Here is a 26,612-nt window from a genome sequence, read left to right as displayed (position 1 = left end):
TATATTCCACAATATTTTAGCATCATCTGCAAACATGTTCGTGCACTTTGCTATTCCTTCTGGTAGATCATTTATCAAGAACATTACTGGTGCAACAACTGAACCCTGCGGTACACCACTGGTAACACTCCTTCAGCCAGATACATTGCCTCTGATTACCGCTCTAATCTTTCTGTTAGAAAATATTTCATCCACATCAGAAGTCTTCCTCTCTCTCTCTCACTCTGTGTTTGAGAGAGGGAGCACATTCATGTGTGTGTATACAGTATATATATATACACACGGTATATGAAATATGGGTAACCTGGCTGCACCTGGGTCTCTTCTTTTTTCCCCCACTTTTTTCACCCTTTCTCCATCTCACCTTAACCCAATCCACTGGCAAAGTTCGATGAGGCTAGCCCTCAAGCATCCGCCCTCCATCCTCAGACAAAGAAAGGTTTGTATAGATATCGATAGTATTATTCCACGAAATATTTCTGACAAAGAAGCCTACACCTCAAACATAACTAATACAGTATAATAAATAACTTGGTATGTTTTGAGCGTGTAAGGGGTGACTATGTTTTAAGCGTATCAGGGCAACATTATATTTTTGGAGCATATATAGGTGATATGTCTTTTGGGCATAGGTATTAACTGCATAAACAATATTAATGCCCATAGTTTTCAATATACGACATTGTACAGCATATTTGTACACTAGGTTCCGAGTGCATAGATTACTACGTGCAATTCCCTGCAAGATTATACTACTAGAAAATAACTAACTATAGATTGCTAATATTGCCAGCTTAAGAGAAGCACACCAGTATATACAGAAAACAGTGTACTGGAAGCACTGTCAGGACAATATAAAAACTAACAAATTTATTTTGTTATTTTTATAAGTTATGCCTGAAACGCTGTACGTAACCAGTGCTTTATATACAGTAATATCAAATTACTTGGCTCACTATGTAAACCACTTTAACCTATTATTATTATTGAAAATCCACTAGGTCTGCGAGACGCCACAAATCCACAACCAAAGCATTGTCAGTATGTACTGTATTGGATTTCAGTAGAAATCCTGTTGTATGACTTTAACCAGTGAATGATGGTACAGTGGTAGAGTATGTGGCTGGCAATGCCTTGGTCGCAGGTTCGTGTCACCTCACAGCCCCAGTGGATTTTCTCTGATATATATCACGCTAGTGTGATTTATGAATTATTATTATTATTATTATTACTGTATTAATTATTACTACTACTACTACTGCTAACCATTCCACCAAAGTACCCCTCCCTGATAATCAACCCTGATAATCCCTGATAATCAACCAGAGTTTATACCGTTAGAAAATCGTGTGTTAATCATTGAAAGACAAGTGAGCTCGACTATATAGTATTTACATACAGCAGCAGTACACTTGCAAAATAATTAATACTGTACATTATACAAGGTGTGTATTTGAATATGTATTATCATAATAAAATTCCATTTATAAAGGCTCTACACACACCCCCATTCTTATTCTAACTCTTAACTAATTAATCAAATTCTTAACTACAATACTTATGGATAATAATTGTTTAAAAAACTTGTTTTGTTGGAATTCTACTTACATGTTTAGTTTAAGAAAGGAGAGGATTAAGAATATCAGTTTTCTATAACAAATATGTATCAATGCAAATACTATACATAAATAATGTATGAGTTAGCCTGAAGTCATGCATATTATAAAGGACACACAGCTTAAACACAAGCCAATTTCACTCCTCTGAGATATTGCCACATAGTTGCCCTTTAAAAGGTCGATTCTACTAACTTCTGCTTAAAATCTGCCACCATCAGGGCAGGCCAACTGTTCACATCGATGCAACAGTGCATTTCAAATTGTTTTTAGAGAAAACTACGGGTATAAAGGAGACACTGGAGAATAATCAAACCAGCCCAGACTGTATATTGAAAGGTGTTTTACATTAAATTAAAGCCTTTACATAGGTGCAAGTTGAAAAAAAAACATGTCTCCAAATTATGCCTCGGCAAACTACTAAATATTTCTTTAGTTTACTGGTGTACCTCCAACCACAGCCAAATGCAAGTGCAGATACCATGATTAAGCTCTTCATCCCGCCCTCTTTACATTCCGTCCTTTCAATAAAGAGTTCTGTATTATCGTTACAAAATTTGCTTCTTTTGTATAATGGGTACATGTTACATTAGTGGACTGCTTTCTATGTACAATGTGTGTCTTGACTTCAACCATCAACTGACCAGAGTTATTTTCTTTACGTCTGTTCCGTTTACTTCATCCTTCAAGCAATTGTAATTCTAAACTTCAGTTTCCTACTACATTAGCAGTTCCTAGATACTTTTCTGCCAAGCATAGCTAATTTTAATGTCTGACCTGCCTTGTACCAGTTCAGAGGTGTACTAGCAGTACACCTCTGGATTTTTCCTCTACATTAGCCACTTCATGCCCTTTAATTTAGTAGTACATTTCCAAGTTTTGCATAGTTTTATCTTCATCAATCTATGGTTGTAAAGCAAAGTTTGTTCACACCAGATCACTACTGGGCAGAGATTTTGTGGCTTTGTTTTTTCTCTACTGTACAGGTAAGATCGTCTCTCACTTGTTCTTGTTCTCTCGTTGGACGGGGCTTAGGGTTTACGTGGAACTCGAGCCATGGTTGTCCGGTCTCCTTTTCATTATGCTTTAAGTCTCCATTTTGTTGACAATGGCAGTTAGTGCAGTTTAGTGCAGTTTAGTGAATTCGAAGGTTTTTTGTTTTTTAACGTCAAAAGTCATCTGTTCTGCCCCCCAGCACTTTCCTTCACTGGGTTCTGCCTCCGGCAGTGGCTAGCAACCTGCCACTTGGTTGCAGAGAGTGACTTATTTAGTTCTTCAGTAATTAATCAGGAGCAACTTGCCAAGTTGTGCTTGGAAAGTTTTTTTAATATAAAGTACTTTCCTGTTCATCTTTTAGGCTAGACTAAGTATACTTCAGTCTCTCTAGGACCAGTACAACACAATGGGCATGTTTGTAAGGTTGTCCACTGCACCGGAGTACAACGTAACCCGTCCCTACTGCGGCAGATTCTACCCAGAGGTCAGTTAGATCATGCTTTAGTGAACCCCAAAGTGTACGCCACAGAAAAGGAATTTTCATAAGCAGCACAAAAATCTATTTTCATACTAATCAATATAGGAAGCGGGTGCAAAATAAATTAACGAGGATATGGAATTCTGGACACGTTCAAGCAAATCTTGTGACAGGTTCTTAAGCAAATCATGCAAACTGATTCAGTAGGTTTTAGTTAGCTGGCATAACAAACCACAGCTGCAGAATGCTGTTCAAGAAAATTTGTACTGAAAATAGCATTCCTTCTGAACATCACATTAACCCAGGCAAAACATAGGCATAGGGTAACCCACCATTTAAAAAATAAACATACGCTAACCCACCACTTAAGAACAATATCAGGCCCCCCCAGCCAATGAAAAACATTTGCACCGATGACAGCATCTGGCATGACTATTGAAATGGATTGAGGTAAGCAACCAATTTGGTTTGAATTTCTCTTGCAAATTTAAAAGTGAAAAACATACTGAACAGCTAATTGGCCAAAGTCATTCAAATGTATAAACACATCCATTTTGCAAAGCTACAACATACAATGTACAAATTCGCAGGAAAAAATATTGAAAATAAAAAGACCATACACGAAACAGAGTGAGGGGAAAACTCTTACCTTCAAAGTCCTCATCGACTTTGGGAAATGATGTAAAAAGAGCAAGTGTTATTCTTCGCACACAGAAACAATGAGCGTAATGGACAAAATGAAGTCTTGCTCAAACCAACAGTTTAATGACTGGTCACCCAGCTCCAATTACATCAAATAATTTGAGTTCGACAACCAATCACATTAACTATCTAGGTGATCAATTCTTTTTTTTTTTTCTAAACACAAAATGTTCACAAAAGATGCATTATTAATACATTTCCATAATGGCTTTAAATGCTGAGTTGCCAATAGATATTGTAATGAAAATGTTAGATGCTAAAATTAAATGTTTGTATATGCACACAATTGTTAATTATGTATACATGCAAATTATAATTAATAAAACAGAAAAACATACCTGAAATCCATTATACACGATTTAAAAGTGTAATTAACGATTCCCCATAAGCTAAGTATGAACTTAAATATGTTGACCAGACCACACACTAGAAGGTGATGGGACGACGACGTTTCGATCCGTCCTGGACCATTCTCAAGTTGATTTGAGAATGGTCCAGGACGGACTGAAACATCGTTGTACCTTCACCTTCTAGTGTGAAGGTACACACTAGAAGGTGAAGGTACGCCGACGTTTCACAATCGAGAATGGTCCAAGACGGACCGAAACGTCGTCGTCCCTTCACCTTCTAGTGTGTGGTCTGGTCAACATACTTCAGCCACGTTATTGTGACTCATCGCCTGCATATAAACTTAAAGTAATCCTTTGCAAAGTAACATCTTCAATGTAACTGGTTAAATATAGCAAAGTATGAATCTGATACCATCTAGAACTGAAGATTTTGCTCATCAGCTTAGGGTACTGTACCTATAGTTCAGTATCTAATTACAATACTTTTACTGATTAAAGTTCCATTATTTAAATGAAAAGATAATTTAATGGCAAACCTACATGGACAATGTTTGATTTGTAGTTGGGCTTAAGGAATTACCTGGATCATACCTGGAGAGGGTTTTAAGAGTTATTCTACTTCCTGAGCGCAGCCCGAGGCCAGGCTTGACAAAACCTCTGGCGGGTTATTAAGACCACCACAATACCCTACTGACCAACTAACTACTGTAGTATATATTAGCCATGAACATAGTTCAAAACTCAAGTAAGCTCACTATTTTTAAACTCCGAGAAGTGGAGTACACCTCTCAGTGCTGTACAATACAGTACTATACTGTATATACAGTAACTTATTTTGCTTCAATCTCGCATTTTCTTTATACTGAACTAGATAAATATATCTGTAACAGCTCAGCATTTCTAAAGACCTTGTAATAAATGCATTTTACTTGTAAACAAAAAATAAATTTGTTTGCACTTTTGTAAACACTGGCAGTAAACATGTAGGGGGACATTAACAGCCTTATCAGGATGTCAACACAATAGATCTCACAAAAATAACAGGTCAAAAAACATGATAATTTGTGTTGTAACATCAATTACATCACATTTTTAATCTCATGAACAGAACATACGATACATACAGAAATATTACAATTTAGAAACAATAGAATAGCAGGAAACGTGATAATTGTCAACATTGGAATGGGGACACTCGTGAAGCAAATACTTTGAATGCCAAAAATATATATTGAGCACATAAGACAAACAGGGGGTAATAGTCTTAAAAATCAGTGATAAACTGCCAAACCCCTCAATTTGTCTGTCCTAAAAATATGATGATGCTGTTGACCAGACCACACACTAGATGGTGAAGGTACGACGACGTTTCACAATCGAGAATGGTCCAGGACGGACCGAAACGTCATCGTACCTTCACCTTCTAGTGTGAAGGTACACACTAGATGGTGAAGGTACGACGACGTTTCACAATCGAGAATGGTCCAGGACGGACCGAAACGTCGTCGTACCTTCACCTTCTAGTGTGAAGGTACACACTAGAAGGTGAAGGTAAGACGACATTTCACAATCGAGAATGGTCCAGGACGGACCGAAACATCGTCGTACCTTCACCTTCTAGTGTGAAGGTACACACTAGAAGGTGAAGGTACGACGACGTTTCACAATCGAGAATGGTCCAGGACGGACCGAAACGTCGTCGTACCTTCACCTTCTAGTGTGTGGTCTGGTCAACTTACTTTAGCCACGTTATTGTGACTCATCGCCTGCATGATGATGCTGTGTCCATCCTGGAGATGTCCCTCTACAGGTGGTTATAAAAATGTCCAACACATGTTGCATGTAGAACCATTTACTAGTCGAGTACAATACTGAAATGCATACTGAAAGCATTCAAAGCTAATGACAACACCACTGGAAAGGCAGAAAGCCACTGGGAAAACTGAAACCTCAAAATTCTACTTTTACTCCATACAAATGAGGATAATCTTTAAAGATCGTTATATCAGATTAAAAGCAACAGCATGGTTTCAAGGCCAGGGTGCATTAAATACCTCATCTCTTTCCACATTAATTGGTAACATAATCTGTGACCCAGCATTGAGAACACAAGAACGGATACACACAGTGGTAGATGGTTTTAACTTTAGACAAGTGAGGTGGTGGAGTCCAAAACTGTCAGTACTGTAGTTTCAAACGAGTTACATAACAATACTGAGAAGACGGGACACTACGAGCATTGCTCTATACTATGTGGCAGTCTTTCACAATAGCATCGATGAAATAGCCCACCATTGAATGTAATGAAATGCCTATTTCTGGTAGAGCTCCAGTAGCTCCCAGAAGTTATCTTGCCGAGACTGCTCCAAGCTAATGGGATCACACCAATTGCGGAAGTTCTGTTTGGCCTACTGAGGACCAGCGTCAGAACCTGGCCCCCCAACACCTCCCCTCTCACAGAGGCACAGACCATGAGTGACAATTCACCACCTTACCAGGAGAGAATCTAAAAGTCAGCGAAGCTTCACAGACAACTGAAGGGTTCACAAAAATTGAAGCCTTAAAACTACCAAACAACTCTGCAAACAATTCACACAGAAACAATTCACTCAATCTAGCTCAAAACTCATTAGTACTGATTGTCATCACCTGGTGGCTTGGCCCTTGCCATAAGCCAGCTCCCCATCTCAGTTCTTAAGCTGATGAACAACCCATCAAAGAACTGACGAACCTGGAAGGGAGGGAGGGAATCAGGGAGCCACCAGGGGCCTCGTAGCCTGGTGGATAGCGTGCAGGACTCGTAATTCTGTGGCGCGGGTTCGATTCCCGCACGAGGCAGAAACAAATGGGCAAAGTTTCTTTCACCCTGAATGCCCCTGTTACCTAGCAGTAAATAGGTACCTGGGAGTTAGTCAGCTGTCACGGGCTGCTTCCTGGGGGTGGAGGCCTGGTCGAGGACCGGGCCGCGGGGACACTAAAGCCCCGAAATCATCTCAAGATATGGTACCATCGTCCATGAACCAGGGTCGGGATTAATCATTTATACAACCACTTACGAAACCTGTGCATCTTCGCCATATAAGCCACAACGTGTTTGAATATACTCTGGTTTCCTTTCCCCTGACACAATGAATTAGTATTATTATTTATTACTAGCTGTACCCGGCCGATCACCTCCCTGAGGTGATCAGCCTCCCGATCGGCACACTGAAATGAATCGGCACTCTACCAGTGCCGATTCATTTCATTATGTTATGTTTTTGGAGGTTTAGCTAACCAACTACAGAGAATGAGAATGGGACTTACCAGGAAGGAGGAAAGGTGGCAGGTACAACAATTTAAAAAGAGAACCCAAGCTGGGAGACATACCCCAGAAGTAACACAAGGCCAACAGGGAACATTAAATAATGGGTCCTCAGAACTCGTTAGAATACTAAAATCTCCATCCTGAGTCTGAGGAGTGGACCACAAGGTGGCTGGACTTAAATGACACTGCAGATGACCCAGGAGATATGAGCCTTGGAAATGGGCACCAAGGAAACGGGGTTAACCAACTAAGTGTCCACAAAGACAGAACCTGTGGCCTAAAGGTATTGGTGATGAGCCGCCACTGGACACGACAAATGATGCACCTCCGGCCGAACCAACCAAGCATCAATCATCAAAGGACCCCTCCAGAAGCCAGCTGACTTACTTTTCACCAGAAAAAAGAAGAGGGCTGCAAACAAACTGCCCACTAAGACCAAAAGAACAGAATCCCCATCTTCTGAGAAGAGCCTGAAGCTTTCAATCCCTTCTGCCGGAAAGGAGATCCAACAAAAACACAGCCTCGAGAATTATATCATGAGCCAAAGGGCAAACCATAAACCGAGGGGACAAAAGAAAGACCAAATCCCTGCCAAGAGACTAGGATAGCTCAGGAGAACCATCAGCTGGTTGGAGGTGAAAAACACACAAGACAACTTGTGGGACAGAACACCATCATGAAGGAATTGACACAGAACGCAAGCAACAGCAGCTCTGCTCAACACTGAATGACGAGAGGCATAAGATACCAGTCAAGCAACAACCAAGAAAAAACAGGACAGGAAGACCATGACCGAAACCGAAGAAAGACAACAGGGACAGATAATGGCAAAATGAGTGCCAGGCAACCTTATACTGCTGCTGTAAGGAAAGATGCAGTGGGAAATCAACAAACTAACCAGCCACTAGCCACACAAATGGCAACAGACCAGCATCAAAACTCCAGATACGTGGAGCAGAGGAGGTCGAACCAGGGAAATACATCTTCAGGCCGATCGGCTGAAAGAGCCAGAGCCATGGGAAAATTCCTGGGATTTGACATAGAATAAAAAAAATGCAGCAAACCAAGGCTGGCTGGCCATCAAGGACCCAGAAGGATCACCTTCCCCTGAGTACAACTCTAGAAAGGACCGAGCCCAAAGCAACAACTGAACTGTGGAAGAAAGGTAAATCTTTCTATCTAGACCAGTCCAGTCGAAAAGCAACCACTGTGAAAGCCTCATGTTTGAAGAATGAAGCCATGTAGGAGAGAAGCCAAGATGGAGAGCCAGGTAGTTCTAAGCCAATGCGAAGAGGGTAACCAACTGTCTCACAGAGCTAATGAAGGAACTGTCATCACTAGTCCACTGTGGAAAAGGGACAAAAGTGAGAACCTATCCATTAGAATGTTGGACACACCCTACATGTGAAGCACGCAGAGAACCAAACCCTGAGAATCCAGAAGCCGAACTACCCAATGTGTTCTGCTCCACAGGGCAATAGACCAAAGTGACCCCCCCCCCCTTTGGTTCAGGCAATGAACTACAGGGAAGCAGTCAGAGTGAAGCACAGGACTTGGAGGAAGCCAATCCCACTGCAGGGCATGCCACACACCCCCACAAACCATGCACAGTACCATACTGTGCACCCAAAGAAGCACACACAACGACTAAGCCTGGGTGACCTGGCGAGTGCTGGTCACGAAACCCCAACCCAGAGCTACCTACCTTGAGGCTACCTTGAGGTGCTTCCGGGGCTTAGTGTCCCCGCGGCCCGGTCGTCGACCAGGCCTCCTGGTTGCTGGACTGATCAACCAGGCTGTTAGACGCGGCTGCTTACGGAGCCGAGGTATCCATGAACACACTGAGAAACAGAGGAGGATGATGCCACAAAACCAAACCCTGAAAAGGCCAAAAGATTAAGTTGGCAAAGCAAGAACTGATGTAGCACAGGCGGGACCCAATCCAACCAGTCCCAGGAACAGAGGAATGGGTGGAATAAGAGAAACCAGTACAATGCCAAGAGTCAAACCTTGCCTGGTAGGAAAACCATGCAGTCAAAGTTCAGGCCCCCGCACAACTGCTCGACCAACTGGCAGTCACCCATGGCAGATCTGACACTTGATGGTGATGAAGCTACAGATGGAGTAAAGCCACAGGAGGTAGGAAATGAGAAGCCAACTGTGATTCCCAGTCTTGTAGGCCTAGCCTAGTGTGAACCTGGGACGGAACCACTAGGACTTCCTCCAGCTATCCTGGAAGCGAGCTGGAAAATTTGATTCAGAAATTTCCCCAGATTTAAGCCAAAGGAAAGAACCCTAAAGCAGTAAGCCTGACGTCCTACAACTAAATCCAAGCAGTCTCTGAACCTGAGATGTATAGGGACATGCAAATATGCATTTTGTAGGTCCAGAGACACCATCTAAGTTCTAGCCAGTAACAGCAGGAGAATCTGGGCCAAAGTGCGCTCATGCGGAAGGTCAAACAGGAAATGAAGCTGTTCAATCCTGAAAGTCCAGAGAGAAAACACACTCATGAAGGTAATACTAAAATACGCAAACAAGTAAATGACCTTTGCAGAATGAATGATGTCCAGAAATTTCCTGCACTTAGCTTGAAGCAGAGGGAGCTTGCCCACATCTGGCAAACTGGAGCTCTACAGGTAGCAGTACCATAAAATCGACAACAGAACTGAGATGGGGACCCGGCTGATGGCAGGGGCCAGGAGCCAGATTCACCAAAGCACTTACGCAAACACTTACGAACCTGTACATCTTTTTTCTCAATCTTTGACGGCTTTGTTTCCAATTATTAAACAGTTAATGAGCTCGGAAGCACCAGGAGGATGTTTATAACAATAACAACAGTTGAATGGGAAGTCTTCATGCTTGTAAACTGTTTAATAAATGTAACCAAAGCCGTCAAAGATTGAGGAAAGATGTACACATTCGTAAGTGCTTTCGTGAATTTGAGCCCAGGATGCCTGATTGAAGTGATCAGTGCTGTACTAAATAGTTTCAAGGTAGTGTGGGTGACTCCTCTGTTCTGTGTGAATAGTTTGCAGAGTTGTCTGAAATTCCTCTTATAATATTTGTTGGAAAATCCCAACATGCTGACCACATCACCAAAAAACAGCATCACAATCTGTTTGATCATGTTAAACTTACGAGATAGATGCTTTCCATCATATGTCTCACTGTTTTAATATTAGATATGATAGCTTGTTTTAATAATATCAGATATATTAATAACATCACACCATATTGGTGGTGTGCTTCTATATTGAGTACCTTAACTATATGATTCACATTAAGTGCCTCCAGCTGGTTTGAAATAATTCTGAATTCATAAGACTTTAAATGCTATACTGTATGTATAGTGATTTCTTTGACGTATCAAAATAAAACAAAATATTTCCAACACGTCACCATGATAAGTTAAATACCCGATATATTTAATCAAAATAGCAATGATTATGAGAAGTTTGCTGTGGAGAATGCACCTGTCTCAATCATCATATAAAATATTGAGATAAATAAGAAGTAGGTAACTATTCTTTCTTAACCAGACTTTAAAAAGGTTTCAGTTTTCCCATATTGATCACAGAATTAAGACTCCCTACCTTTAATGCATGGCGAAACGTCTCTATCAACAGCAACTTCAAGCTAGTTGATCATTATTTAACAAGCAATGACTTTAGTGGCGCCTCTTTTCTCTTATAATACACTTAAAGTAAACAATTTTACAAAGGTGTGTTATTTACCACCTAAGATCACTTGTAAGACATGAACACAAAGGGTTGCAAAAGCCAATTGTATTATCATGGGACGCAGCCTCTTGAAGGGTGCTGCATAATTTTTTTTTCCAGTGTTTTGTAGGTGGAAGGAGAGGAGGGAGGAAATTATCAGGGGGAAAGCACCAAGCCATTATGACTATATAGCACTTGGAAGGGGTCAGGATAAGGATTTGGGATGGGACGGGGGAAAGGAATGGTGCCCAACCACTTGGACGGTCAGGGATTGAACGCCGACCTGCATGAAGCGAGACCGTGGCTCTACCGTCCAGCCCAAGTGGTAGGTGGGAGGAGTGCAGCCGAGTCTGTAGTACTATACAGGTACTATACATGACATGCTGCCACCAGTGAGCCAGGAATATGTATGTATGAGAGAGAAACTTTCATTGAAACGTGTCCTCATTTAATTTTACATTGCACCGTTTAATGTGAAATATCCTTTAAGAATGGATTCGCTCTCCTGAGGGCTTGAGTTCAGACACATCAGACATATTCAGAAATGCCATTACTTTTGCAACCTTCAGTGTTTGTACACTGAGAACAGTACACCAAGTCTCGGAACTAGGTGTATTAATACAAGATAAACTTGAGAGAGAACATGAAATGAGTAGAAGTGTTATAGAACCTGCTTGACATAAAATGTGCAGAATTTTTTCCTGCTAGTGACCACTGGATAAAAAAAAAAATCAAATTAAAACCAATCAACAAGGCCATGCACAGTTTGGAATACAACAACCGGTACTCACGCTCATTGTCTGAACCATCTTCAGACTTGTCATCTTTACTCTTATTCAGGAACGGGAATTTTCGGCTGAATGATAAAGTCTTCTTCTTCCTCTCTAGCGTCGATTGCTGGAAATAAATTAATCTATGAAGTAGCGTACACAAGAAACTTGTAAACGTTTCTACTACAACAATGATTGACTTTTATACATCATTTATCTTACAAGAAAAAACTTGAAGAAATAGAAATAGAAGAAATACAATAGCCATGTATTATACATTATAATTACTGTACAGTAGTTACTAACCCGAGCGTCATTGTTGTTCTTGCCCTGGAAGGCTACAGACCGAAGTCGCGCTTTTTGTTTCTTTTCCCAACGGGCTTTAGAGGGAATGATGCCTGTAGTACCTGTAAAAATGAACCCCAGCTGTAAACACAGTACTAATAAAAAAAAAAGTTATACCCACCAAACACACAACAAAACTACGACGTTGCTACAACGTTCGAACGAGTTTTAACACCACCTAACTAGTTATAACAACCAATATAGCAATTTGTATCAACGTTCTAATACGTCATAAACACGTTAAGCCAAGATGTAACAACTTTATTACAAGCTGTAACAAGCGGAAAATAGGGACAGTTACGGTTTGTGTTTCCAGGGTACAAGGCTCCCATAGCATAACACAAAATAAAGTAATATTTTATTAAAGTGGCCTTCAGAGTTGAACTTGATTTGTTTTAACTAAATGAGAGCAATCAAGAACGTTATCCTCTTGCCAGCATATCTTAGGATACAAGGAAAAGGAATTATCAGGGAAAGCACCCAGCCATTATGACTATATAGCACTGGGAAAGGGTCAGGATAAGGATTTGAGATGGGACGGGGGAAAGGAATGGTGACCCCCACCACTTGGACGTTCGGGGACCGAACGCCGACCTGCAAGGAGCGAGACCGTCGCTTCTTGCACCTTACCTGCATCTTAAGAAATTTAGGTAAGGTTAGGAAATTTAGGTTGGGACGGGACAGGGGAAGGAATGGTCGGGGATTGAATGCCGACCTGCATGAAGCGAGACCGTCGCTCTACCATCCAACCAAAGTGGAGGAGAAACAATGGGGGTATAGTGAACACAGTTTTCTGTAATGATTACAGTGTGCTGTAATATATACAATGAGTAATGAATTCACAGTGTGTAATTAGTACAGTGTTCTTCAAACTCTGGGTTTGAACTGACTGTAAACTGGACTTTCAGCTATTATTCACTACGACCTAAACTACTGGGATCGTCTCAAAATGTACTTGCTATAGAGGAGACGAGAGAGGTACCAAATTATATAGAATACTATAATAATGCTACATAGCATTAGTGAGAATTATAATACAGAAATGACCATTTAATTTTTTATTAAAAAACATTACAAGGGAGGCAGAGGGTGGGTGGAAGAGTAAGAGTGGGAGGATGTGGAAGAGGGGGAGGTGGTGGTGGAAGAGGGGGAGGTGGTGGTGGAAGAGGGGGAGGTGGTGGTGGAAGAGGGGAGGTGGTGGTGGAAGAGGGGGAGGTGGTGGTGGAAGAGGGGGAGGTGGTGGTGGAAGAGAGGGAGGAGGAGGTGGAAGAGAGGGAGGAGGAGGTGGAAGAGAGGGAGGAGGAGGTGGAAGAGAGGGAGGAGAGGTGGAAGAGAGGGAGGAGGAGGTGGAAGAAGGGGAAGGAGGCAGAAGAAGGGGGAGGAGACGGTGGAAAGGGAAGGAGGGGGGGGGGGTTAGAGGTGGTGGAAGAGGGCCATAGACGTATGACGTCCCATGGACAGGAGGTGTCCAGTGCCCAGTACAGTCGCTGGGCAAACTCAGCCCATCCACTTTATTGCACCTTTTCATTCTGACCTCCTGCACGCCTCACCACTTTATTACTACTTTTATTCGGATAAACCTAAAATAAATAACTGGCATATCCGGATAAGTAGTATCAAGAAAGCTTGTAGTCATACAATACAATACAGTACCATACACATGCCTATAATGGTGAATGTTTTTGACACTGGTACTATATTTTTGTGCATATCAAATGTCCATACAGTTTCTAAACCATGTACATCAAAATTACAATGAATATACAAGTATAAATAGACTTACTCTAAGTTCCTAACATACTCTAAGCTAACATACTCTAAGTCAGTACTAACTCATCTTTAGGGAGCTAGTACTGTAATTGTTTGTGTCACACAAAGGTTCTCTGGCTTCTAAAGGAATGAATACCACTGATTTATGCAAGTAGTCCAAATATTAGTACTGTACAGCTATTCCTATATAACAAATTAATCTCATTAAAATTGCAAGATATTAATAGAAAAATGGTCACTACTGTAAAAAAAAAAGCAAACTTATCATATGGAAATATGAAAATTAAATTAATTTAATCCCGTTTAACATGACACATTTCAGTTGTTGTGCATACCTTCTTCCTCGCCTGACGGCAGGACACGTCTGGCTTGCCACCACTGGTCGTCAGAAGCGTTGGTAACGTGAAGAATTTCTCCATAGTTAAAGGCAAGACCACGTGAAGGCAAACCATCATCCCGATTGGGATCATAGTCAAACAGAGCTCTGAAGGAAGATTAACTATATAACACATATTTTCACAGCATACATAAAATTCACAAATACATTAAGTTGTTTTGTTTTTACTGTACCATCAGAGGCGGCTAGTTTATTATGCACTCCGATACTCATTCTGTGAGCGGTAGCGCAAAAAAGCATTACAGAAGGCACAAAAGGTCTTTATCAGATCTCAACTTATATTATTACATAAACAATTTCATCTATCCTTCACCCCTTATAATTACAATGTCACCTAGTGTGGGTTTTTATCCTATGTTATTATGACTGTTAGAAAACAATACCATTACTTATTTCACAGTATGACAATTGATTACTAGAATTTTGTCTCAACCCAGCAGGCAAAAATCAATCGAGTAATGTTCAAATCAACATTGAATCAATGTTTTCAATGCCAATTCACCTACCCATCCTCTTAATAGCACGTCTCATTTTGACGTAAACTTTACCAAGGCTAATAACTGTCGTTCTAGAAAATGGTAGCGACTTGCGAAATTTACATAATTCCCATTTTAAGTTCGTGGGTCCTCTGGTAGGTTAGAATAAGGCAGTTAAGTACGACAGTTTCTTGACTCTGGGAATGCTTGCGAGAACGGGCTAGATTCCCAATTACAATCATTTTCCCGGTGAGATAAGGTGCTTTAAAAGAATGTTTTTGTAATTATGAAAACAATTATAATTAATGTACAGTATTATGTATTACAATGAATATTATGCATTATAATGCAACACAGTATAATTAAAATAATTTCAACCCATTTTCACCATCTGTGGCAACTAACCATAAAACAAGCAGCAGCTACAAAAGGGTTAAGGTATAATCATTTTCAATGTACGTACATGTCCCTAAAGAAGTACTGTAATCAATATCAGCATTTGTCTAGTATATTGCAAAACTACCTTCTATTTAATCGCACTCAAGCTAAGGCTGCTAAATATGCACAAGGAAATATTACCTAACGTAGAGACTGCGTTTTTGAGTGGTTCTCAGAGTGCCGGACATCATCTGCTGCTTGAGGTCATGGATTTTGGCCTCAAAGCGGTTGTACTCATCAGGTTTATATTGCACTGTCAGGTTTACCGTTTGTCCACATCCCTGTCAAAAATGTTATATATATGTTAAACCCTTAACTGTTCCATTTACCCCTCGCCTCACCTTTCCTTCTTGCCTTATATTAACTCTCACCAACTTTCATATCACCGACCATTTGGTCACCATTTGGTCCGGAAGACATCTCCCGTCATGCAGGGTGCAGTCACGCGCCTTCACAGATCTCCAGTACCATCTCTTGATACTGGTATACTGGTTCAATTTCAATTTCAATCTCTTGATACTGGTAATTTCTCAAAAGGGCCACCACTTACGGGCTATTCATGCCCGTGCCACCTCTTAGGTGGCTTAATCTTCATCAATCATCTTCATATCACGACTTGATAAAGGTTCAGGACAAACCAAAATATGGCTCCTTTCATTTCATGTGTTGATTGGATTATTTAGGAATAATGAATGAAAGTACAAAGTATAGTGAAAAATTATAAAACATTAAAATCCTTGTGAGGCATAAAGGCTTATAAAAGTTTTCAGATTAGTTGCAAAAAAATTAGTTATACCAATTTTCAACAACGCTTACCTTCAGAGTTTGAGCAGCCTGTTCATGTGTAGCGGAACGTAAATCTGTTCCATTTACATTAAGAATTTGGTCACCCCGCCTTAACTCTCCAGACAAGTCAGCCGGGCCACCAGCCAAAATGAAGGAGATGAAGATCCCTTCCCCATCCTCGCCACCAACGATGTTAAATCCCAAGCCAGTTCCACCTTTAGCTAGGGCCACTCTGCGAGGCTCTCTGTCAAAGAGAACATATATAATGAATACACGATGCGATTATTATGGATTAAGGGACAGCTACAACACTGGGCCGTATCGCCACCAACGATGTTAAATCCCAAGCCAGTTCCACCTTTAGCTAGGGCCACTCTGTGAGGCTCTCTGTCAAAGAGAACAAATATAATGAATACATGATAAGAACATAAGAACAAAGGTAACTGCAGAAGGCCTATTGGCCCATACGAGGCAGCTCCTATTTATAACCACCCAATCCCACTCATATACATGTCCAACCCGCGCTTGAAACAATCGAGGGACCCCACCTCCACCACGTTACGCGGTAATTGGTTCCACAAATCAACAACCCTGTTACTGAACCAGTATTTACCCAAGTCTTTCCTAAATCTAAACTTATCCAATTTATACCCATCATTTATGATGCTGATGATTATTATGGATTAAGGGACAGCTACAACATTGGGCCGTATCTACCCATCAATTCAGGTGTAGCTGGAGAGTCCCAAAATGCAGAAATATTATAAGTACCTCTATTGAACAACATTATCAGTACGGGTATCTAACAATATATAAACAAATACATTAACCACACAATGATCAATTCATAAAAATTGTTTACCACACAATGATCAATTCATAAAAATTGTTTACCACACAATGATCAATTCATAAAAATTGTTTACCACACAATGATCAATTCATAAAAATTGTTTACCACACAATGATCAATTCATAAAAATTGTTTACCACACAATGATCAATTCATAAAAATTGTTTACCACACAATGATCAATTCATAAAAATTGTTTACCACACAATGATCAATTCATAAAAATTGTTTACCACACAATGATCAATTCATAAAAATTGTTTACCACACAATGATCAATTCATAAAAATTGTTTACCACACAATGATCAATTCATAAAAATTGTTTACCACACAATGATCAATTCATAAAAATTATTTACCACACAATGACCAATTCATAAAAATCGTAAACAAATTCTCTAATCATCAACGAGTTTATCATATTTTTATTGATTTATTTTTTCTTGTACTGCACTAAAAAAATCTACAAATGAGTGCTAACCATTTTCAAGTGACAGCCATTGTGGGAATTTTCTTGCGAGTGCGGTTTGACCACTCGTAACCCAAGCACTTTCACTGTCTTTTCTGGACATAAAACATTACTATTTGTGAGTTGAAGCCATGGTGTATGGCAAGCATTTTTTTTTTTATTATTATTATTTTCTACCACAGACGTGGCCAGACATTTACAATGCTAACCAGCATATATACATTTTCTTCTGTCCTCCATGGACAGGGTTAGAGAAGTGTTAAACATATAATTCAAATGGCAAGCATTGTATGGCATCAATAAACACAATGGCAAGCATTGTATGGCTACAATAAACACAATGGCAAGCATTGTATGGCTACAATAAACACAATGGCAAGCATTGTATGGCTACAATAAACACAATGGCAAGCATTGTATGGCTACAATAAACACAATGGCAAGCATTGTATGGCTACAATAAACACAATGGCAAGCATTGTATGGCTACAATAAACACACAAGAATCAAGGTAACTGCAGAAGGCCTATTGGCCCATACGAGGCAGCTCCTATTGAATAGAAAAGGCCAAGAAGAATTTGCCAAACATGGATAACACACAGAAAAACGTGACCATGGCTGGAGAAGAAAGGAGTCGAAAGCAGAATATGGCATTGGTACACAGGCTGTTTTTAACAAAGCAAAGATCATAAACTTTGTAAATGAAATGGAAAGCAACAGTGAGACACACACAGTAAGGACAAACATGGCTACCACAACAGAGGAACATTCCCTATGGCACTTTCCACGGTTCCATGCCGCTCGGACACGTCTGATTGATTGATGAAGAAGATTAAGCCACCCAAAAGGTGGCACGGGCATGAATAACCCGTAAGTGGTGGCCCTTTGGAACCATCTGTGGAGGAGCGACTGCACCCTACGGAGAGGTCGTGACCTCTGCGGACACGTCTCCACTGATGACCTATATCTAGCATCCAAAATACCTTATGCTTCACGGGAGACATCTCCCGTCCACGAGGCTAACCATAGCCCATGCATCTTGTCCCGCTCCTGTGCCAGGTAAGTTACGGGCTCACCATAGCCCGTGCTACTTGGAACTTGTTCCGAGTAGCTTAATCTACAACAACAAACAACAACCTTATGCTTCCCATTCTCCTCAACGGCCATGACCTGGAGAAGGGATTGTATTACGCATGGCCACGCTTGGCGTTCTGCTTCTTATAGGCTACACCCAGACGTCTGTAAATACGAGTTTCTTGGGTTTCTCGACGCTTTCCGCTAAGCCTGGATTGACGGTGTACATTCCAGCTAAGCCTGGATTGACAGGTGTACATTCCAGCTAAGCCTGGATTGACAGGGTACATTCCAGCTAAGCCTAGGATTGACGGTGTACATTCCAGCTAAGCCTGGATTGACAGGGGGTACGATTCCAGCTAAGCCTGGATTGACAGGGTAGATTCCAGCTAAGCCTGGATTGACGGGGTAGCATTCTAGCTAAGCCTGGATTGACGGGGTAGATTCTAGCTAAGCCTGGATTGACGGGGTAGATTCTACTGAGATCACTGGTTCCAGTGACTGGAAGCAGTTGAGATCACTGGTTCCAGTGACTGGAAACAGTTGAGATCACGGCTTCCAGTGACTGGAAACAGTTGAGGCAAGCGGCTTCAGCTTCCTCTCATCACTATTCTTAGGCATTTCACGAGGCAGAAAATATTTCCGAAGCTCGTTCGTTCTCTCACGTTCGCTCCAGCATGGGCAACTGGTGACAATTCGCCAGCACGAGCGCACACAAATTGCCACCGATACTCTCACGGTTGTCAGCCATCGCATGACAAGTGCCATCTGGCGAGACATGTGGCAAGTTGCCAGTCACGGGGTGAGAGACAAGCAAGCAGGGCGTGTGTAAAGAGTTCCGGGGGTGATGGGGGGGCGCCCCTTGAGGTGATGGGGGGGGGGGGCGTCCCTGGGGTGATAGGGGCGTCACTGAGGTGATGGGGGCGTCACTGAGGTGATGGGGGCGTCCCTGGGGTGATGGGGGCGTCCCTGGGGTGATGGGGGCGTCCCTGGGGTGATGGGGGCCGTCCCTGGGGTGATGGGGGCCGTCCCTGGGGTGATGGGAACGTCTCCCTGAGGTGATGGGGCATCCCCCCCTAATGATGAGTTGCAAATAGGGAGCCACGAGGAATGATTGCCCTCTCAAATACGTTTCCAGAGACAACAAAATACCTTTCAAAGAGATAGAGTAGCTTAGGCTATGTCTAATCTCCTAGTGGCTCCTCAAGGCGTGACAAAGAACTTGGACCTGGAGATCGTGCCACAGATGAGTAAGATCACTACAGGAGAGACCCAGAGATCACTACAGGTGAAACCAAAGGTACAATTTCCTCGTCGCCAATTGAACTAGCGGAGGTGTAACAAGCCAATGGGTTCAAAAACTGTCACCAATTACAATCATAACGGCCTACGGTTTCAGAGAGGGGGGACGGTAATTGGACTATTTATTTCAAATTACTTTTCTACTTAACTTTCTGCCAGCCTTTCATTGTGGTGTTCCCCTCAGCCAAATTTCACAATTTCCGGTATTCAGTTCAGATATTTTTAGAATTAGAAATACTATGGCATTTGACATAGAACAGAAACGTCATAATAGTTTGATAGGAACAAGACAGGAATATAAAAAAAATTTATTTTCAAGAATTATTATGTTAACAATAACTTTAACTCATTTTTGGAAGGCATTACGATAAGACAGATACAATAAGATAACAGATAACACAATTGGTATAGGCTACACAGTCAATTCTAATGACGCCTACGGATGTACTAAAGCTTTTGGGCTCGTTCTGACGGGATTGGTTAGGTAAAGACAGATTCACATACTACACATTATATATTTTATATATAATTTTATATAGCTTCGGTTTAGTTAGAATAATTAAGTTAGACTAGGATGATACAATGAATAGGTTAATAGTTAGGCTAGGGTGTTAAAAATAGGTTAATAGGCTAGGTTTACGTTCGGTTTAGGTAAAATGGTTAAGTTCGGTTTAGCTAGAAGAGTTAAGTTACACTTGATTCAGATAAGATTAGGTATATAATCGGTTAGTTTTATATTGGGTAAATTAGATTAGATTTCCAGTAAGATTCGGTTTATTATTAGATTAGGTTTATATTAGATTAGGCTTATATTAGATTAGGTTTATATTAGATTAGGTTTATATTAGATTAGGTTAGACTGTCATGTGCTTTTCCCAATAGCGTACAAAATATAGCGACGTTGCAAATTACGTCACCAAATATGTTGCAATGTTCACGGCCCGATTGCGTAGCTAACGGAATATTGCGTTACGTCATCGCGTGTCCGAATACGGTCTCTCGCGGAAGAATTATCAACTTTCCTTCCGCGAGCCAAACATTAACCAACGTTAAATTTAATACTCAGTTTAAAATACCGAAAAGCTTTTGCATTCTCGAATTATTTTATCATGAATGCCACTGAGGGGGAAAAATATTGTAGCAATTTAATCTTATATTTTTTCCCGCGCTACGTTACGTCAAAGAGGAAATAAGCGAAAGAAAACGGGGACAAAAGATTTGACATAGCGAAGTTGTATGGGATTTAAGAGATCAAAACCACCATCATATGTGCGGTTTAACGATATAAAACCATTTGATTTGTACAATCCCAGAAAGCAAATGAAATAGAGCGAACGAGAGGAGAACGCAGGAGAGAGTGCAAGAGAGCCGCGGACCCACTACGCACCTCGAGGGCACAGAGCTCTTCACAGAGCCCAGTAGCCTCAGAGAGCAAAAACATTCACGGTCAAAGTAGCGGAAGATGGCGGGGTGAAGGGGGTGTGACGAGAGAGAGGGAGAAGGGAAGGGGAGTGACAAAGGAAGGGGAAGAAGCGAATGGTGGGAAGGGCTAGACGGATAGTCGTGAGAGAGAGAATAATTGTACAAGCTTTCTCATCCTCCTCTATAACTACTGTCCCTTCTCTTCCTCCCTCGTCATCTTGATACAAGAGAAGGAACAGGAGACAGGAAGAGATGAAGGAGACAGGAGAGGCTGTACACATGGGGGTCAGAGAGTAGTGAAGAGTAGGCTATTGATCAACACCATTGATAGGATGGAAACGCATCCTAATATCACTATATACAATTGTGTGTCGCCTTTCGCGATGTTTGGCTCATCAGGATTTGTCGACTGGAAGGATACCGACCCGCATAGACCTTCCCCCAGTCGATGTCTCTACTGGCAGACACGTACGGTGGAGGAAAATATGGATCACCTTTGAGCTAACTACAGGGGGACCGCTGCAGTTGACTGACTGACTGACTGACTGGCTGGCTGGCTGGCTGACTGACTGGCTGGCTGGCTGGCTGGCTGGCTGGCCCACCCAAGTAACGCGAGGGCAAGCTTCTCGCATGACAATGTCACGCTTGTACCTGACAGCTAAGGAAAGTAAATCTTGGAGTAGCTGCAATCAGACCTGATCTGAAGCTATAGGGATAAAACTATGAGGAAAAGCCACGGCACCTAGACATTGATAAACAGAAAACGATGTTTTTTCACTTATAGGGTTATAAATCCATGGAACCGCCTACCCGCTAATGCCGTAAATGTCAAAATACAACTGCAATTTAAGATCCAACTCGACAAAATCATGGGGGGGGGGGAAGCTATGACAAGACGCCGGCTTCCTGCCCTCGTCGAGGCCACTAGAGAAATGCAGGCCTTCAGGTAGATTAAGGTAAACTAGACAGCTTGGAGGCATTGATGTAGTCGATACAAAAAATATATTAACACGAGCAGAACGGGAATTAAGAATTCAACTGAGCAAAGTAGCTGTAAGGAAGGACTTCTTCCATGTACGAGTAGTTAGCAAGTGGGAGCATCATCTACCAAGTAAAGGTAGATGAGCAGCATCTACCAAGTAAAGGTAGATGAGCAGCATCTACCAAGTAAAGGTAGATGAGCAGCATCTACCAAGTAAAGGTAGATGAGCAGCATCTACCAAGTAAAGGTAGATGAGCAGCATCTACCAAGGTAGATGATGCTAACTCCATGTTTTAAGAGTAGGTTATCTTGAGATGATTTCAGGGCTTAGCGTCCCCGCGGCCCGGTCCTCGACCAGGCATCATTTTTATTACACCCCCCCCCCCAGGAAGCAGCCCGTAGCAGCTGTCTAACTCCCAGGTACCTATTTACTGCTAGGTGAACAGACATCAGGGGTGAAAGAGATTCTGCCCATTTGTTTCCGCCTCCACCGGGGATCGAACCCGGAACCTCAGGACTACAAAACCGAAGCGCTGCCCATTAAACTGTAAGGGTAAGGTATGACAAATCCACAGGAACTCTAGTGAGCGTTCGAACCAATGCTAAGATTCGATTTATTTATTATGCACCCCATACCCATCCCGGGCGGTGGTGGAAAGGGTTACAGAAAGGCAACATTTCATTTAGCTAAGCAAGTGACAGCCTGGTTGATCAGACCCACTAACCAGGCTGCCTGGGCATGAGACCGGGCCGCATGGGACGCTGATCCTCGGAATAATCAACAGGTATGCACGCATTGTCCGTGTCTATCTGTCTCTCATCAATATTCTTATAGATTTAGCTACTCAGAACGAAATGTCCATGTAGCACGGGCTATGGCGATCCCGTAACCGTCTCTCCCTCGGCCACTCCAATATCAATGGCGAGGCGGTGTAGAGGTGCAGACCTTGGAGGTGGTGGTGGCAGCCCTCATCACTAACCCAACAGGTATTTCAGGTCAGGCCGGTCGAGTCCCACCTGACAGTGACTCGTAGTCACTTGCGTAAAATAGAAAATTTTACAGATTCATTTCAGGACCAAAAGTCTTAAATAAAATATTCATATTATTCCCCATTACGGATGCAGTGGAGGAATTGTGGGGAATGTTAGGTTAGGTTGGTAGGAATAGGTAGGTAGGAATAGGTAGGTAGGAATAGGTAGGAATAGGTAGGTAGGAATAGGTAGGTAGGAATAGGTAGGTAGGAATAGGTAGGTAGGAATAGGTAGGAATAGGTAGGTAGGAATAGGTAGGAATAGGTAGGTAGGAATAGGTAGGTAGGTAGGTAGGAATAGGTAGGTAGGTAGGAATAGGAATAGGTAGGTAGGAATAGGTAGGTAGGTAGGAATAGGTAGGTAGGTAGGAATAGGTAGGTAGGTAGGAATAGGTAGGTAGGAATAGGTAGGTAGGAATAGGTAGGTAGGTAGGAATAGGAAGGTAGGAATAGGCCTCAGGAAATTGAAATAAGTTTATTGAGGTAAAATACACACAAAGGGATGAGGTAGCTCAAGCCATTCTCACCCCGTTCAGTACATCGTGTTAATACATACATAGACACACATCACAAACAATAAACATATTACCAAACATTCTGAGATAAACATATACATTTCCTGAGGCCTCAGGAACTCTGCAAATTATTCCAGCATGAAGGGCGTGCCGAGAATACATACAAACATACATACAACTGCAAATGCGAGCATATGAGAGTATACATAGGCTACCCTACTTCTACAATACTCCCCTAGGCTGAGAATATACATACCAACCGACATATACTCAAATAAATCGTCTAACTGGACTATACACTACAATATGATAGAATATACATTCTATTTGATAATAATATACATAGCCAACGACTACAGTGTAGTGGAACTATTGCTAGAAGAGAAGGTTACTGGAAATATATGCAGTATACTGATTATACGCAGTTTGGAACTTTGAGAACTTTGGAAACCCTGAGCTGGGGTATGAGGACAAGGAGCTGGGGTATGAGGACAAGGAGCTGGGATATGAGGACAAGGAGCTGGGATATGAGGACAAGGAGCTGGGATATGAGGACAAGGAGCTGGGATATGAGGACAAGGAGCTGGGGTATGAGGACAAGGAGCTGGGATATGAGGACAAGGAGCTGGGGTATGAGGACAAGGAGCTGGGGTATGAGGACAAGGAGCTGGGATATGAGGACAAGGAGCTGGGGTATGAGGACAAGGAGCTGGGGTATGAGGACAAGGAGCTGGGGTATGAGGACAAGGAGCTGGGGTATGAGGACAAGGAGCTGGGATATGAGGACAAGGAGCTGGGGTATGAGGACAAGGAGCTGGGGTATGAGGACAAGGAGCTGGGATATGAGGACAAGGAGCTGGGATATGAGGACAAGGAGCTGGGGTATGAGGACAAGGAGCTGGGGTATGAGGACAAGGAGCTGGGGTATGAGGACAAGGAGCTGGGGTATGAGGACAAGGAGCTGGGGTATGAGGACAAGGAGCTGGGATATGAGGACAAGGAGCTGGGGTATGAGGACAAGGAGCTGGGGTATGAGGACAAGGAGCTGGGGTATGAGGACAAGGAGCTGGGATATGAGGACAAGGAGCTGGGATATGAGGACAAGGAGCTGGGGTATGAGGACAAGGAGCTGGGATATGAGGACAAGGAGCTGGGGTATGAGGACAAGGAGCTGGGGTATGAGGACAAGGAGCTGGGGTATGAGGACAAGGAGCTGGGGTATGAGGACAAGGAGCTGGGGTATGAGGACAAGGAGCTGGGGTGTGAGGACAAGGAGCTGGGGTATGAGTACAAGGAGCTGGGGTATGAGAACAAGGAGCTAGGGTATGAAGACAAGGAGCTGGGACACGCGAACAAGGAGCTGGGACACGCGAACAAGGAGCTGGGACACGCGAACAAGGAGCTGGGACACGCGAACAAGGAGCTGGGACACGCGAACAAGGAGCTGGGACACGCGAACAAAGAGCTGGGACACGAGGACAAAGTACAAGAACGCTGCCCATTCTAAACACAACATGACCCATCTGAGGACACACACACACGGAACTCTGCGCAACAGAGACGAGAGTGAAAACATGTCCTAATTTACATAAGTGAAACACGCGATGATCTGGCCCCCATAATCTCCACGAGACCTGATACCTGGATACCTGGTTGATACCTGGTTGATACCTGGTATCCAGGTATGCGTCCGTAACTACCCCATTCTATCCATTTTACACTGTTTAAAACTGCAACTACTGCTGCCTAATTAACAAATCCACAAGGGCCGTGAAGAGGGTTAAGGTCTGGGATCCTCTCAGACCTAGGTTCGAACCCTCGTCACGGAACTCCCAGAACCACATCAGGAGTGTGTATGTGGGCCTGCGGGCCGCTGCGGGCAAGCAACAGCCTGGTGGACCAAACTCTCACAAGTCAAGCCTGGCCTCGGGCCGGGCTTGGGGAGTAGAAGAACTCCCAGAACCCCATCAAGCAGATATATCATGTTTCTCTTTGGTAAGGCACGTGACCTTGACTGAGGGGAAAGGGGGGGAGGGGGGGTTCGTGACCTTGACCCCAACCCCCCTCTCCCCCCATCCCAGGGGTACACAACTATTAAAATGGTGATCTCACTCATCCCACAGTCTAGTCAAGGATAGGAGGCCTCACATAAGGGACAGGGATAGAATTCAGACAGGGATGAACTATCAGGGGGAAAGCGCCAAGCTATTACGACTAAATATAGCACTGGGATAAGGATTTGGGATGGGACGGAGGGAAAGGAATGGTGCCCAACTCCTAGGACGGTCGGGAATTGAACGCCGACCTGCATGAAGCGAGACCGTCGCTCTACCGTCCAGCCCAAGTGATAGGGATGAGGGACAGGGGTAAAACTAGAGAGAGGAAGGAGTAGGAAGCAAGGACTAAGAAATAGACTAGTTGCTTGAAGAAACAAGGACGAATGAAGCAAAACAGATGAAGGAAGGAAGTAAACAAAGCCCCGATAAAGAAAAAAGATAAGGAAAAAAGTAAGAAAATCATAACATAAAAAAAACTGAGACAAAATTAAAAATCTAAGAATATGAGGAATAAAGAAAACGGATAGAAAATGTACGAAGAAAATTCACAATAAAAACGAATAATGAAGAAACAAAAAGACCAGGATTTTCATGTCTCAAAACTTATCCTCTCGCCTAATAGGTCGTATATTACACGGAACCGACCAATACGTTACAAATGCGACGTTTCAGTGAAAAAGTAACCCCGTAATATACACCGTTTTCTATGCACAGTCCTCAAAAGCTACTTGAGTTTGAGCGGGAAAACA

General features: G+C 42.4%; 1 protein-coding gene across 1 annotated transcript in view; it reads right to left on the bottom strand.

Annotated features, from left to right (window-relative positions):
- dlg1 (discs large 1) overlaps window positions 1-26,612 on the bottom strand; it is a gene marked incomplete in the record, with an annotated part of 879,898 nt that overhangs the window by 16,402 nt on the left and 836,884 nt on the right. The window contains 6 exon segments of the mRNA XM_069316591.1: window positions 3,740-3,757; window positions 11,966-12,071; window positions 12,251-12,351; window positions 14,395-14,543; window positions 15,512-15,651; window positions 16,187-16,400. Coding sequence (XP_069172692.1) covers window positions 3,740-3,757; window positions 11,966-12,071; window positions 12,251-12,351; window positions 14,395-14,543; window positions 15,512-15,651; window positions 16,187-16,400 — 728 coding nt within the window.

This window comes from Procambarus clarkii, chromosome 84 (genome assembly GCF_040958095.1).
Source record: "Procambarus clarkii isolate CNS0578487 chromosome 84, FALCON_Pclarkii_2.0, whole genome shotgun sequence".
Taxonomy (NCBI): domain Eukaryota; kingdom Metazoa; phylum Arthropoda; class Malacostraca; order Decapoda; family Cambaridae; genus Procambarus; species Procambarus clarkii.
This window is presented reverse-complemented; position numbering and strand designations above follow the sequence as displayed.